At 37.8% G+C, this 13,317-nt stretch overlaps 1 protein-coding gene across 1 annotated transcript; it reads left to right on the plus strand.

Annotated features, from left to right (window-relative positions):
- Positions 1–9,181: 9,181 nt before the first annotated feature.
- LOC101829572 (olfactory receptor 4F15-like) lies at positions 9,182–10,144 on the plus strand. Its single transcript, XM_005064783.2, has one exon. The coding sequence runs from the start codon at positions 9,182–9,184 to the stop codon at positions 10,142–10,144; it is 963 nt and encodes a 320-aa protein (XP_005064840.1).
- Positions 10,145–13,317: the final 3,173 nt, after the last annotated feature.

Below are 13,317 nucleotides of genomic sequence, written 5' to 3' on the forward strand. Positions count from 1 at the left end.
TTATGAGACAGGGTTTCTCTGTATTGTTTTGGAGACTCTCGGTCCAGCCCAGCCTCAAACTCACAGAGATCCGCCTGCCTCTTCCTCCCGAGTGGTGGGATTAAAGGCATGCACCACCACCACCCGGCTACTGGCTCCTTTCTTATCTTCTTTTAGCCTTCAGGTTTTCTCCTAGTGAATCCCTTTTTATTGCTATTTACTGTACATTTAGTAGTATGTTATTTTCCTGCATCTTTTTAAATTTTAGTTTTATGTACTATTCCCTATATAAATTCATGTCACAAAGTAGAAAAGACTCTGGGGCAAAGGAAAGAGACAAACAGGAAAGTGTGTGGGGTCTAGGGAGGTAACAAAGAGAGTGAATACAGTCACAGTCTGTGATTTAGTATAAGAAATTGTCTATAGGAGGACTGTAGAGGTAATGAGAGAATTACAGAATTGCAGAGTTACATAATTCAACCTTAGTGTCTGCCAACAGATAAATGAATTTAAAAAGAAAACTTTTTGTATATAGTCAGAGTGGAGATTTATTTAACCATAAAGAAATAACAAATTATGTCATTTACTGGGAAATGTATACAACAGGCATCATTGTATTAGAGAAAAAAGTTGACACAGAATGACAAAAGACAAATATCAATATCATGTGTTTTCTCTCATTTTTAGGTGACAGAGTTGTTTATATGCACATACACCAATCTATAAATGTGTATAAGGATTTGTGTGTGCCTGTATGTGCATGTGTGCACGTGAATGTGCATGAGTTTATGTATGTGTGTGCATGCTTGTATGTATGTATGTGAGTGTGTGTATATGTGTGGTGTGTGAGTATATGAGCTTGTTTTGTGTGTTCATGTGTGTGTAGGTGTGCATGTATTCGCAAATGTATGTGTGTGTGTGTGTTCGTGTATATGGCGGTGCATGGGTATTTGCATGCATTTACATCTGTGTACACACAGCCATTTGAGTATATGTTCATGTGTGTGTGAGCATTTGTGTCTATGTGCTTTTGTGATGTACATGCATGAATGTGCATGTGTGTATGTGTGTATGCGTGCATGCGTGTGTGTGTATGTATGTTTAGTAAATTAATGGCTGTAGATTCTCCTCGGGGGTGTGTGTGTGTGTGTGTGCATGTTTAGTAAATTAATGGCTGTAGATTCTCCTCCAATAACCATGACTTCAATAGCACTCATTAGTTAGCTAGGTTTCCAGAATCAGACATGATTCCCCTCTTGTTGAGCAGGTCTTAAGTCAAATTAGAGATCTTTTGGTTACCACCTAAGACATGTGTGCCACTACTGAACCCTTAGGGTTATCATGTCACGCTGATGATTGATGTAGTTTGTAGGCATCAATGTTCTCTGTGGTCATATTATTCCTGCCTCCAAATATCAGGTACAGTGAGGGATATTGAAGACATTCAAACAACTAAATCTATTTGTTAAATGCAACAAATATGAGCTAGATACCATTAGAACAAAGTTTCTCTACAAGACACAAATTTAGTTAGACAAAGCCTATACTTACACACTTATTACAATGTATTAAACTCATAATTTATAAAAGTCATTTTAGGATAATTTAAAATATTCTTGTAGTGATTTAACTTGTGCAGGTCATGAATGTATAAAAAAAACTCTGTTTTCAAGGATGCTGACATCATTTCTATGAATTTCCTGGAAACCAAATATTACAAAGTATCTAAGGAATATTTGAATTAATCATGATAAGGTTTAAATTGACAAATGGTAAAAATTAATTTCTGTGTAGATCCTGGCATCATCTTGTCCTCCTGTGACCCATTATTAACATTCCCCTTGTTGCCTTGGCCAAAATGAATACGTTACAGAAGACAATTTCCTTAGTTAATTGACTTTAGTTTTGTAGGACCTCATCATTGTAGTTTGATGTGGCCACTATCCTCCCCTCAGTGAATTAGCTGAGTTTTCTTTTTATAAAAGTATTTTGTTACCACCGTGCTTGAAGTAATAACCTTGAGTAACCACAAAGGCAGGATTCCATGAAGTTCACAACAGGAAGACATTATGCTAAATAAGCTTCAGCAGCAAGGAAAACTTGGGTAACAGCTTGGTTTTTGCATACATTAATTAAGGTTTGGTCTGTAGACAGGAAGCAATGGGTGGTTGGAGGAATAAGAACAGAAGAGTAATTGTGAGTCTTTGAGGTTATAGAAGACGTTATCTTCACTGAAGTCACTTATAGGAGCAAGATTCATCTCAGGTGCACTGCAGTGTGGTCCTCACCTGGTTCAGCTCAGGACTAGACTAGGAATCAGGCTAGTTAACTACATACATGACTCTTTAGGGAGATTATTATCACTGAGAATAAAGACAAATATTCTCATTTACTTTTCTTTTAAAAAAGAGCTAAGACATGAAGAGAAAATTCATAAGTCACAAGTTCAGTTCAAAAGAATAAAATCAATGTACTGTAAAAAATGTGGTTATACAGTGATTGAAAATGTACTTAGAAGAAAACTATCAAAGGTATTAATTTACACCTAGCTAAAGTCATGTAGGATCAGCCCAAATTGCATTATGGAAGAAAGAAAAGGGTCTAGAAAAGTAAATACATAATGTTTAAATGTCAACTGATCAATCTTCTAGTTTTAAGACACTTGTAATTTTTCTTGGCTAACTCAAAGAGAACAGGGCAGGGTCATTGGGCAGCAGCAACAAAAAAAGGAGAACAAAAAATGGATCCTACAAGGACAAGCCAAAGGAACCCAGAGGATTAATACCGAAGGGTGGGGAGCCACATTCACATGGTGTGTAACTATTCGCTGGAACATGAACACCTGCCAGTGGCCAGGTGAATATGATCAAAAATATTTGTATACATGTAGTAAGAAAATTATTAATCATAGAAAATTATTTTAAAGCTGAAAGGTACAGAGAAGTGATTTTATTTGTGTTTACAGACTTCAAGGCTGTTAACTACTGAAAGCCTCACAGGCTTGCTCTTCAAGTTCATAGTGGAAGTGAGCATACATTCATGGGCAAATTTGTCATGCCCACAGCAGGAGAACCAAGCATACACTGGCTCTAGTAAGAATAAGAAATGTTTCCTTTACGCAAAGAAGAACTTTAGGATTGATATATAAGTAAAATAACAAAAAGCAAAACAGGAAATAAACTAATCTTCAAACTTTGTAAACTGAGGGAAACATTATGTCCCAGATGTAAAATTAAAAGGAACAGTCTCCAGATGTATTTTAGCCCTCTGGTTCAGTAATGAGCATCATATTTTGTTTTCAATTTTTCTGAAAGTCAAATGACAATTAGTCTTTTCTAAAGTGTTGCTCAATTCCATATAAATGAAGACAAAATACCCCTGACAAGCAATAGTCCACAGAAGAGGACACACTCGTTCCAGAAGGTGTAAAAGTGGGGAAGCACTCAGAGCCAAGCGTCTCCCTCTGGAAGTCTTTAAGTGATTAACTCTCAGAGATGGAAGTGTGCTACTCAGGAAATGTGAAGATCTGAAGGCAAAAACTGAGTAAGTTACTAAATACGCTAACATTTACCTTTCATGTTATTTTTTCTTCTTTGGCTTTTAAGGGATTATGAAAAAGGGGAAATATGTGTTCAGTCCTGCTTCTCTGTTTCTTCTATCTGGCGGCCATTCCTGTAGATTCTTTTCCACCCAGACTTTCTTCGTGTACCCTGTCTCTGCAGCCATAGACCCAAGCTAATCCTCCTTGGATATTGATGCAAAGTTTAAAGAAATTATATTATTCATTCACAAAGCCTTCACCCTTGCATGAATAAAATCTCAGGATAATATGTCAGAAAAGCCGCATGGAGACTCATCTACAATAACTTGATAGGGTTCCCTTCTTTCAGCAGTGTGTGCAAGACTGGGGGCTGCGGTGTGTTGGCTGAAATGATGCAGCTCTGCTGGTGAATGCTGGCAGGGAACTATCTGGGAGAGCAGCTGTTTTTAAGAGCACACCCTGAACTTCACTTCTGCCATCTTTTCCTCTGTATCGCAATGTTTAGCCTTACTGGCAGTATTCATCCCCTGCCACGTTCAATTATCTAGTTTCCCTCTCCCCCTCTTATTCTAGTTATTCCATCTAATTCTTTTCTCATTTTAAAAGTATATTTAATTGCCCTAGTATGTCCCAGATTGCCCTCTGCCTAGGCTTTATCTTTGTACAAAGATATGGAATATCATATTTCTGTCTTTAAATGACCCCATAGACTTCTTAATTTTGATCTTGCCCTTATAAATTCATAAACAGCTGAGTGTCATTTTTCAGCGACTGTAATTTGCTCTTTTTCTCAAGCACTCTTTCTATACAGCACAGCTAGCTGTAACTCACTATGGAGAATTGTCTGGACTCAAACTAGCAGCAAGTCTCTTGCCTCTGCCTCCCAAGTAATGAGAACATGGGTGTATATCTCCATTTCCAGTTCTTTTTTGTTTTTGTGATCTGAATTTCAATTTTTAAAAACTGCCTTACATGCTCTCACTTCACAGTACATTCTCACTGTGATTATTCCATACAAGCCTATTTTTTTAATTACAAGACTATTTTTCTTAGTAATCACAAGGAATTCTTTTGGGGCTTTTAAACTTCCCAGTTTTAGGAAAGTTATGATTAGTTTATAGCACATCACATGGAAGTTTGGATGGATAGAAATTTTTTGAGATTATAATATATTCACATCATTTCCATGTTACCTTTCTTCCCATCTGCTCTCTTTCAAATTCAAGACCTCTTTTTATTATATGTGTGTGTGTGTGTGTGTGTGTGTGTGTGTGTGTGTGTACAACCTGCTTAGTCCATACAATGTTTCTTGTTTGTATGTGTTTTCAGGGATGACCATTTGATATCCAATTAGTGTGCCCTTCGCTGAGGAAGACTATCCTGCTCTCAGCATTTCTCAGTTGTGTACAATTCTTAGTGTACAATTGAGGCAGCGGGAGCTTTCCCTTTTCCACGTTAGCAAGTCTATTGATGTCATCCTTGTTCAGTTTGTGTTAGGTAGCCATGTTGGTGAAAGTTCATGGATGTAGCTTCTGACATTTCTAGGAGACACGGTCTCACAACAAACTCCCTGTTCCTCTGGCTTATACAATTTTTCTGCCCTTTCTTCCATGATGATCCCTGAGCCTTGGGTGGGGACTTGTGCTGTATCAGTTGCAACTGGGCTCCACATCTCTGCATTTTGGTTAGTTGTAACTGTCTGTAATGGTCTCCAAGAGACGTTTCTTTGATGAAAGAAAAATAGAAAGGGATGTGAGTGACACTCAATGAAAACAATACAGAGAATCTAAGAGTTGGTTCTTAAACAATATTTACAGACCCTTAACCCAACTAAAAAGAGACAACCCAACTTAACAGAATAAAGTGGTTTTATAAAGCTCTTAGAATTGCTCTCATAGTCATTTTGTGCACCTTCAATTTCCTATACCATTAAATTAGTCCACATGATAGATTTTTCACCATTCTGTTATCTCCACGATTTACTGTATTGCTAGAGACTTTATAGATTACACATACAAATTTGTTGAATGAGTGAGTAGACAACCAAAGAAATCTTCCTAGTGTTGCCTCTGGGTTGATTTTTCAGCCATTAAAAAATTATGGAACATGATACTTGCCTCCAAATTTTATAAATGTAAGTGGGGATATCAGTTCATAATTATTAAATAAAGACCTTGAAACATAAAGTATATAATAGAAGCCATACACATAAGAACTCAGATAAAAAAAGAAGTCAGAACATATAGCAGAGACTTTCTGAGGTACCTAGAGGGTTTGAGATGTTCCAGATAATAAATTATAGTTCCTTCCTTCTGAAAAAGGAAATTTTCATATTAAAATTTTGTTTTTCTATACTAAATATGGATTCCACAAAGCCAAGAATTCATGTCAGTGTTACAACCAAGAGCTCTGAAAAGATATCTGGCACTCTTGGTATTCAAAATATTTATTGAATTAATGAACAAGACAAAGTCAGAGAAAAACTCAGAGATCATTTGCATACCTGCCATGACAATTTCTCTGATAGCATATTGGTTGACTGACTACCACTGTCTCATCGCTGATGGCCATTCATTGTCCATCTTATGTGTTAGTGTAATCAGAAACTATTGATGTGTACTCCTAGGGCATAGGTCGGGATGCACTATATATTCCTCACCCCTCAATATCCTTTTTAACATCCTGACAGGCAACCCCAAATCCATAGTGTCTGACTCATTGCTTCCTTTTTTTTTTTTTTTTTTTTTTTGGTTTTATGAGACAGGGTTTCTTTGTACTGTTTTAGAGGCTGTCAGTCCAACCCGGCCTCAAACTCACAGAAATCTGCCTGCCTCTGCCTCCCGAGTGCTGGGATTAAAGGCGTGTGCCACCACCGTCCGTCACATTGCTTCCTTTTAAGATTGTCATTACCCTATTAAAATAGTGTGGCATACAGAATAATGTCCTTCAAGGATGCTTATGTCCTCAACACAGATTTGTGAATATTACCTAATGGCAAAGGCAACTTTGTGAATAAAATTGATTAAAGAATTTTAAGATTTAAGATTATCAGAGAGTCAGAGTGAAAGAAGGTGAAAGGATTAGGCATAGTTGCTAGGATTGCGGGGCCTTAAACCAAGAAATGCAGGCAGTCTTTAAAAGCTGGAACTGACAAGGAAACCAATAACAGATTGTCTTCTGGAAACTTCAGAAGGAATAAGTCTCTGGGGATACTTTAATTTTATATACAAAGATTTACATCAGCTATCCTGCTTCTAGAGCTATAAATGTGTTGGGTTAGGCAAGGATGAAGAGGTAGGTGAATGGTGACAGGGTTAGAACCGTGGACTGAGGCCAGGATAGCTGTTTAAAGCCACAAAATTTGTGACCAGTTCTTACAACAGTGATCAGAAACCAATATAAAAACTACTTATGGGGCTGAGGAAAAAGCTCCATGGTAAAGCATTTGTTTTAAAAGTGTACACAGGAACCTGGGTGTGATCCCCAGGAATGCTAAGTAAATAAGAATGGCAGCTGAAAAGCTGTTTATTATCTGGAGATCTTGACCTTCGTGCAAAGTTTCATGATACTTGGTGACAACTGCTTCTGCACAGATCACCTCACTGCCCACCTATAGCACCTGTTCCTTATCCCTAAACAACTCTTGTCCTCTTCTTCCCATGCAGTGATCTGACTGCTGACTTAGTTGCTTTTATGCTCTTTATAACTCAGCAGTCACACTGTTCCCAAACACACACACAGGCAATCTGCCTCTTTACTCCCAGTATTTTATTTGCTGTTCTTTTTCCCAATTCAAGTCTATTTTGAAAAAGTGTAAATTTTATATAGGTATTTCTTGCCTTTGGGAGTCAAGTGGGTATGGAGATCTATAATAGAGGTTGGTTTTTAATCTCAGCTCATAACCCTTTAGGCCACAAACAGACTTTATTGAAAGTGAATAATGGTTATAAAGTAAAATCACTTCCTCCATTTTGAAATATTAGATGCCTTTCATTGACTTTTTTAAATGAGTGACTAAGGTTTCCTAATTATTTTTACAACAGAATTTTTCCATACAACTTTTCTCTGTGTGGTTAAAAGTACAGGAATGACCTTGGGATCTTGTGTCTAGCTGTTAATTAGCATGCTATTTACATGCTTTTGGTTTGAAGCAAACTGACTTGTGATATTCTCTCAACTCTAACGTAAGTCCTCAGTCCCACAAGTTTATTCCTTCACTCAGCAAGTGTGAAGCACTTATCATCAGGCTTCATGAGTTCCTGTTAGTGACATGATGGTGGTAGAAATGACACATGGGAACCAAACATGATCTGCATATCAAATTAAACTATGTTTTATTTTGCACTTCCAGGGATCAAACATAGGCCTCACACATGCTCTACCACTGGGCATCACCTCCAGCAAGAAGCTACATTTCAGTTCAAGAGATGGGCACTTATACAATTATGAATTGACAAAGTGAACTAAATACTAACTAGCTATCTTAGATCCCCATCACCACTGTAATGAAACATCATGATCTAAAGGAAGTTTGGGGAAAAAGAATTTATTTTGCTTACTCTTCCATATCACTATTCATCATCAAAACAAGTCATAACAGGAAATTAAATAGGTCAGGAACCTAGAGGCAGGAGCTGACATAGTAGCATTGGAGGAGTGCTGCTTGCTGGTTTGGTCTTCATGGCTTGTTCTGTTCAATCTGCTTTCTGATAGAACCCAGAACCACCTGCCCAGGGATGGTACCACCCACAACTGGCCAGGTCCTCTCCCATCAATCACAAATTAGGAAAATGCCCTATAGGCTTGCCTAGTCTTAATGGAAGCATTTTCTCAATTGAGGTTCCCTCCTCTCAGATAACCCTATCTTGGGTCAAGTTGACATAAAAATAGCCAGCACAAAATCATTGGATGTGTGAAGACTCCCTCAGACTGTGATTTCACAAATAAGTGCATGTTTACCTAGAGTTTGAGAATTAGACTTTGTCATGATACAATGACAGAAATTTTGGAAGTCAACGAAAAAGGAGAAATATTTACAGTTTAACTGAGTAATAAAAAATAAGTGGAGAGACTTTTAAAATTATATATCATGCATGAATATTGTTAGCTGGCTCACATGAATAGCTGAAATCATATCAATTCATAAGAAACTGTGGTCAAAGGGATTTAAAATGACTTTTTGTCATCCAGGTAGAATATCCTGGACAAGAGGAAATAGAAAATATTCACTTAATATTAAGCAACAACAGAGAAGAAATAGGTCAGAGGTGGGAATGATTTAGTGGTAGTAGCTTTGAAAACTATAACACCATGTGGAAATCAGCTAACCCATCTAAAAGGAAGCCTGTGTACATGTGATTAAAAAAAGAATTTTGTCTGGGCGTTGGTGGCGCTCACCTTTAATCCCAGCACTCGGGAGGCAGAGGCAGGCAGATCTCTGTGAGTTTGAGGCCAGCCTGGTCTACACAGTGAATTCCAGGACAACCTCCAAAACAATACAGAGAAACCCTGTCTCGAAAAAAAACAAAAACAAAAAAAAAGTATTTTTGCTGTGCATAATTATAATGTAATAATTACTTCCATAGTTAGAGGCTTTCTTTGAGCACTAACTCTGGCCTAAGTAAGCTGTTCTCGTTTTCATTCTTCCCTCAGCAAATACAAATGCTGTCTCTGACATCCGAAACAATGCATGGAATGAATCACTCTGTGGTATCCGAGTTTGTGTTCCTCGGGATCTCTAACGTATGGGAGATCCAGTTTTCACTCTTTATCTTCACCTTGTTGTTCTACTCTGCAAGCATGATTGGCAACCTTGTCATTGTGCTCACTGTAACCTTGGATAATCATCTAAACTCCCCCCTGTACTTTCTCTTAGCTAATCTCTCAGTCATTGATATGATATTCTGCTCAATTACAGCTCCTAAGATGATCTGTGACATTTTCAAGGAACACAAAACCATCTCCTTCTGGGGATGTATAATGCAGATCTTCTTCAGTCACGCAGTTGGGGGCACTGAGATGGTGCTGCTCATAGCCATGGCTTTTGACAGATATGTAGCCATATGTAAACCTCTGCATTACCTGATCATCATGAGCCCACGGGTGTGTCTATTCTTTTTAGTTACATCCTGGGTCATGGGCCTTACTCACTCAGTGGTACAATTGGCGTTTGTGTCTGACTTGCCTTTCTGTGGTCCTAATACATTGGACAGTTTTTATTGTGACCTCCCCCGACTCCTCAGACTTGCCTGCGCAAACACTCAAGAGTTTGAGCTGATGGTCACTGTCAACAGTGGACTAATTTCTGTGGGTTCCTTTTTCTTACTGGTCATTTCCTATATTTTCATTCTGTTCACTGTTTGGAAGCATTCTTCTGGTGGATTGTCTAAGGCCCTTTCCACTCTTTCAGCCCATGTCACTGTGGTCATCTTGTTCTTTGGGCCACTGATGTTTTTCTATACATGGCCATCACCAACATCACACCTGGATAAATATCTTGCTATTTTTGATGCATTTATCACTCCCTTTTTGAATCCAGTCATCTATACATTCAGGAACAAAGACATGAAAGAGGCAATGAGGAGACTATGGAACTATCTTAGACACTACAGGAAAATGTCATAAAAAGCTTTGGTACTATTATAGATGCTCCATCATGGTCATTGCAGAATGTCAGAGACATTCCTAAGATTTGTGATGCTGCATGCCCATAAACTGTGGCATTGGTTACACCATTAGAAATGGTGTTAATGATTGATACTCTATACATGAGTATTAAAATAAATTCAATGTCCTTAATAATTTACCATCCTGAAAGTTCATGATATCGGGAAATTTTATAGCATAAATCAAAGTATTATATTTTATATCTTTTTTATAGTAGGAAGACTATTCCATTGAAAGATGGATTACAGTCACATGATCTTTAATCTGCTCACTATCTGCCTTGATATTAAGTTTCTTGTTTTTAATATATTTGCTTTCCCTTGTTCCAGCATCTATATATTTTACCTCTTTATCATATCTTTCTGTATTACAATCTGTAAAATTGTTAGTCTTGTGTGTAGAATATTAGAATTGAATGTTGGAGTGATTGACCAAAACTATTTGTTACAATCTCCTTAAGTTACAAATGTTAAAATACAAAATACTTTTATGTATTCTTTTTCATATATTACATCTAGACTGCAGTTTTCCCTTCCTCCACTCTTTCCAGTCCTTCCCCACCTCTCTCCCCTTTCCCAGGCACTCCTCCACTTCCTTCCAGAAAAGAGCAAGCCTCTCAGGGATATCAACCAAACACGGCATAGCTAGTTACAATAACACTAAGCACATAGCTTCATATCAAGGCTGGATGAAGCAACCCAATAGGAAGAAAAGGGTCCCAAGTGCAGGCAAAAGAGTCAAAGACACCCCCAGACTCCCACTGTTGGGAGTCCCACAAGAACACCAAGCTACGCAACCATAGCATATATGCATAGGACCTAGATCAGACCCATACTGACTCCCTGATTGTCACTCCAGTCTCTGTGAGTCCCTATGAGCCTGTGGGCCATGTTCTCCTACTGTCCTCAACCCCTCTGGTTCCTCCTCCCTTACTTCTTCCATGGAGTTCCAACTAATGTTTGACTGTGAGTCTCTGCATCTGCTCCCATCAGTTGTTGGATGAAACCTACATTTTCAAAAGAGAAATTGATGGAACTTTCCCAGAAAAAAAAACAGTTATAAAGGAATCAGGAAGAACCAAGATCAAGAAACCTTGATACTAACAACTACATCAACGTCCTTTCATTTTCAGGTCAGCTGAGTATTTGAATAAATGCTCATATTTCACTTTTCAGATTTTCCTGTAAGCCTGATTTAACAAGGGAGAACTGTATGTCTCCCTTGCATCCCTCCCTGTAAAGAATCATTTTCATTTGGCATGCCACAGTCATTTCTATTCATTTCCTAACTTCTCGCACTACCATACTATTCCTTGCTCAGGTCCTATGAAAGGTGAATTTTAAACTATTACACTAATTTTGAAAAAAATGAAACCTCCATATTAAGCAGTATTCTCTTGGCTAGAGTAATGTTCTCAGAGACTCTCAATCAAAATCTACTATATAAGCCTGTAGTCCTCTGTACACTTAAATAATTTCTTTTGTCCCTGAAATTACCAATACTTAATCATCTTGGGGTAAGATGTCTATTTAGTTTTCTTTGGATGAATAGAAATTTGTTCCATTCCTTTCCTTTGAATTGAAACAATATATTTTGTATATTAAATTATTATGTATATTGGGATCAATTTCTGAAATTTGTTTTATTCATGATCCAATTTGTCTATTGTTCTGTCTGTAGAACACTTTTTTAAAGATTTAGTTTTATTTATGTGTGTATGTGCATATGCGCATGTGCACATGCCGGATGTGTTCAGATACCCACAGAGGCAAGAAAAGGAACTATAGTTACAGACTATTGTGAGCTGCCTGACGTAGGTGCTGGAGACCAAACTAAGACCCTCTAGAAGAAAAACAAGTGCTTCCCAATATATAACATACTCTCCTGATGCTTGTGAATTAATGGTCTGTTGTTTTTATACTAAATCTCAGTCTTATGGTTTTACCAATAAAGACTTGGTAGTCAATGCTGGGGTAAAAACCTCCTAGCTCAGAGAGGCAGAGGAATAACTAACCTTCCTCCTTAGCCAATGTCACAGATGGATTTGTGGTGATGTATTGTTTATGATTTAATAAACCTTACTTGGGGATCAGAATGCAAAGCTAGCTCCACTAACTAGCCATAGAGGCCAACCAGTGGTGGCACATATCTTTAATCCCAGGACTCAAGAGACAAAGGCAGATGTATCTCTGTGAGTTCAAGGCCACCCTGGGCTACACAAGAGTGAACCACTCTAAAAGAGTTCATGTCTTTAATCCAAGCACTAGAGATGTATATAAGTAAGAAGCAAAGGGTCTCATGAGTGATTCAGTTTCCAGTCACAGGATCTCCATTTCAACCTTGATAGAGATAAGAGCTGTTGGCTGGCTGCTTTGCTTTTCTGATCTTCAGCTTAATCCCCATTATCTGTCTCTGGGTTTTATTATTCATACTACACACCTTTATCTTCTGCTGTCCCAAACCAAAAAGTCACCAGATTCGAAAGTCTTTCCTCACTACTTCTCCATCCATTTTCGAGGCTCCCTCTTACTCTCTATAGCTACTTCCTGTCAACTAGTTGCTGCCTCCACCTCTTTACCCAAGGTTGATTTTATTTAATTAATGCAATTTTGGGTTTTGCAGTGTGATCAAATATCCTGCAAGAATGGTCAGCTACAGCATCTAATCTGAAAAGATCAGCTTTCTTTCTATGTATATTTTTCTAAATCACTGTAATATGTATCGTTGTTGACATTAATTGTACATATTAACCATATATACTGATGCTACCATGAATCATGTACTGTGGAAGGATTGTCTCTTTCTGAGGGAAATGTGATCAATCTAACGTTTAGCCTTATGGCTCTTTCTCAGAAATTTTTAAAAATGGACACCCCCATGGAGGGTCTCACCCTCCCTGGGGAAATGAGGGGATAATGGGAGGGTTGGGAGGAGGACACGGGAGGAGGAGAGGGAAAGGGAGAGGGACCTGGAACTGACTTGTGAAGTAACCTTGTTTCTTATCTAAATTTAAACTGAAAAATAAATTTAAAAAGTAAAATAAAAAAAGAACATTTTATGACAGTCAAGTGTGTGTGAAAATTATTTTGGTTTAAAACTTGTACAGTTAATTATCGAACATGGTTACTAAG

The sequence above is a fragment of the Mesocricetus auratus genome, unplaced genomic scaffold (genome assembly GCF_017639785.1).
Source record: "Mesocricetus auratus isolate SY011 unplaced genomic scaffold, BCM_Maur_2.0 Super-Scaffold_100004, whole genome shotgun sequence".
Classification (NCBI taxonomy): domain Eukaryota; kingdom Metazoa; phylum Chordata; class Mammalia; order Rodentia; family Cricetidae; genus Mesocricetus; species Mesocricetus auratus.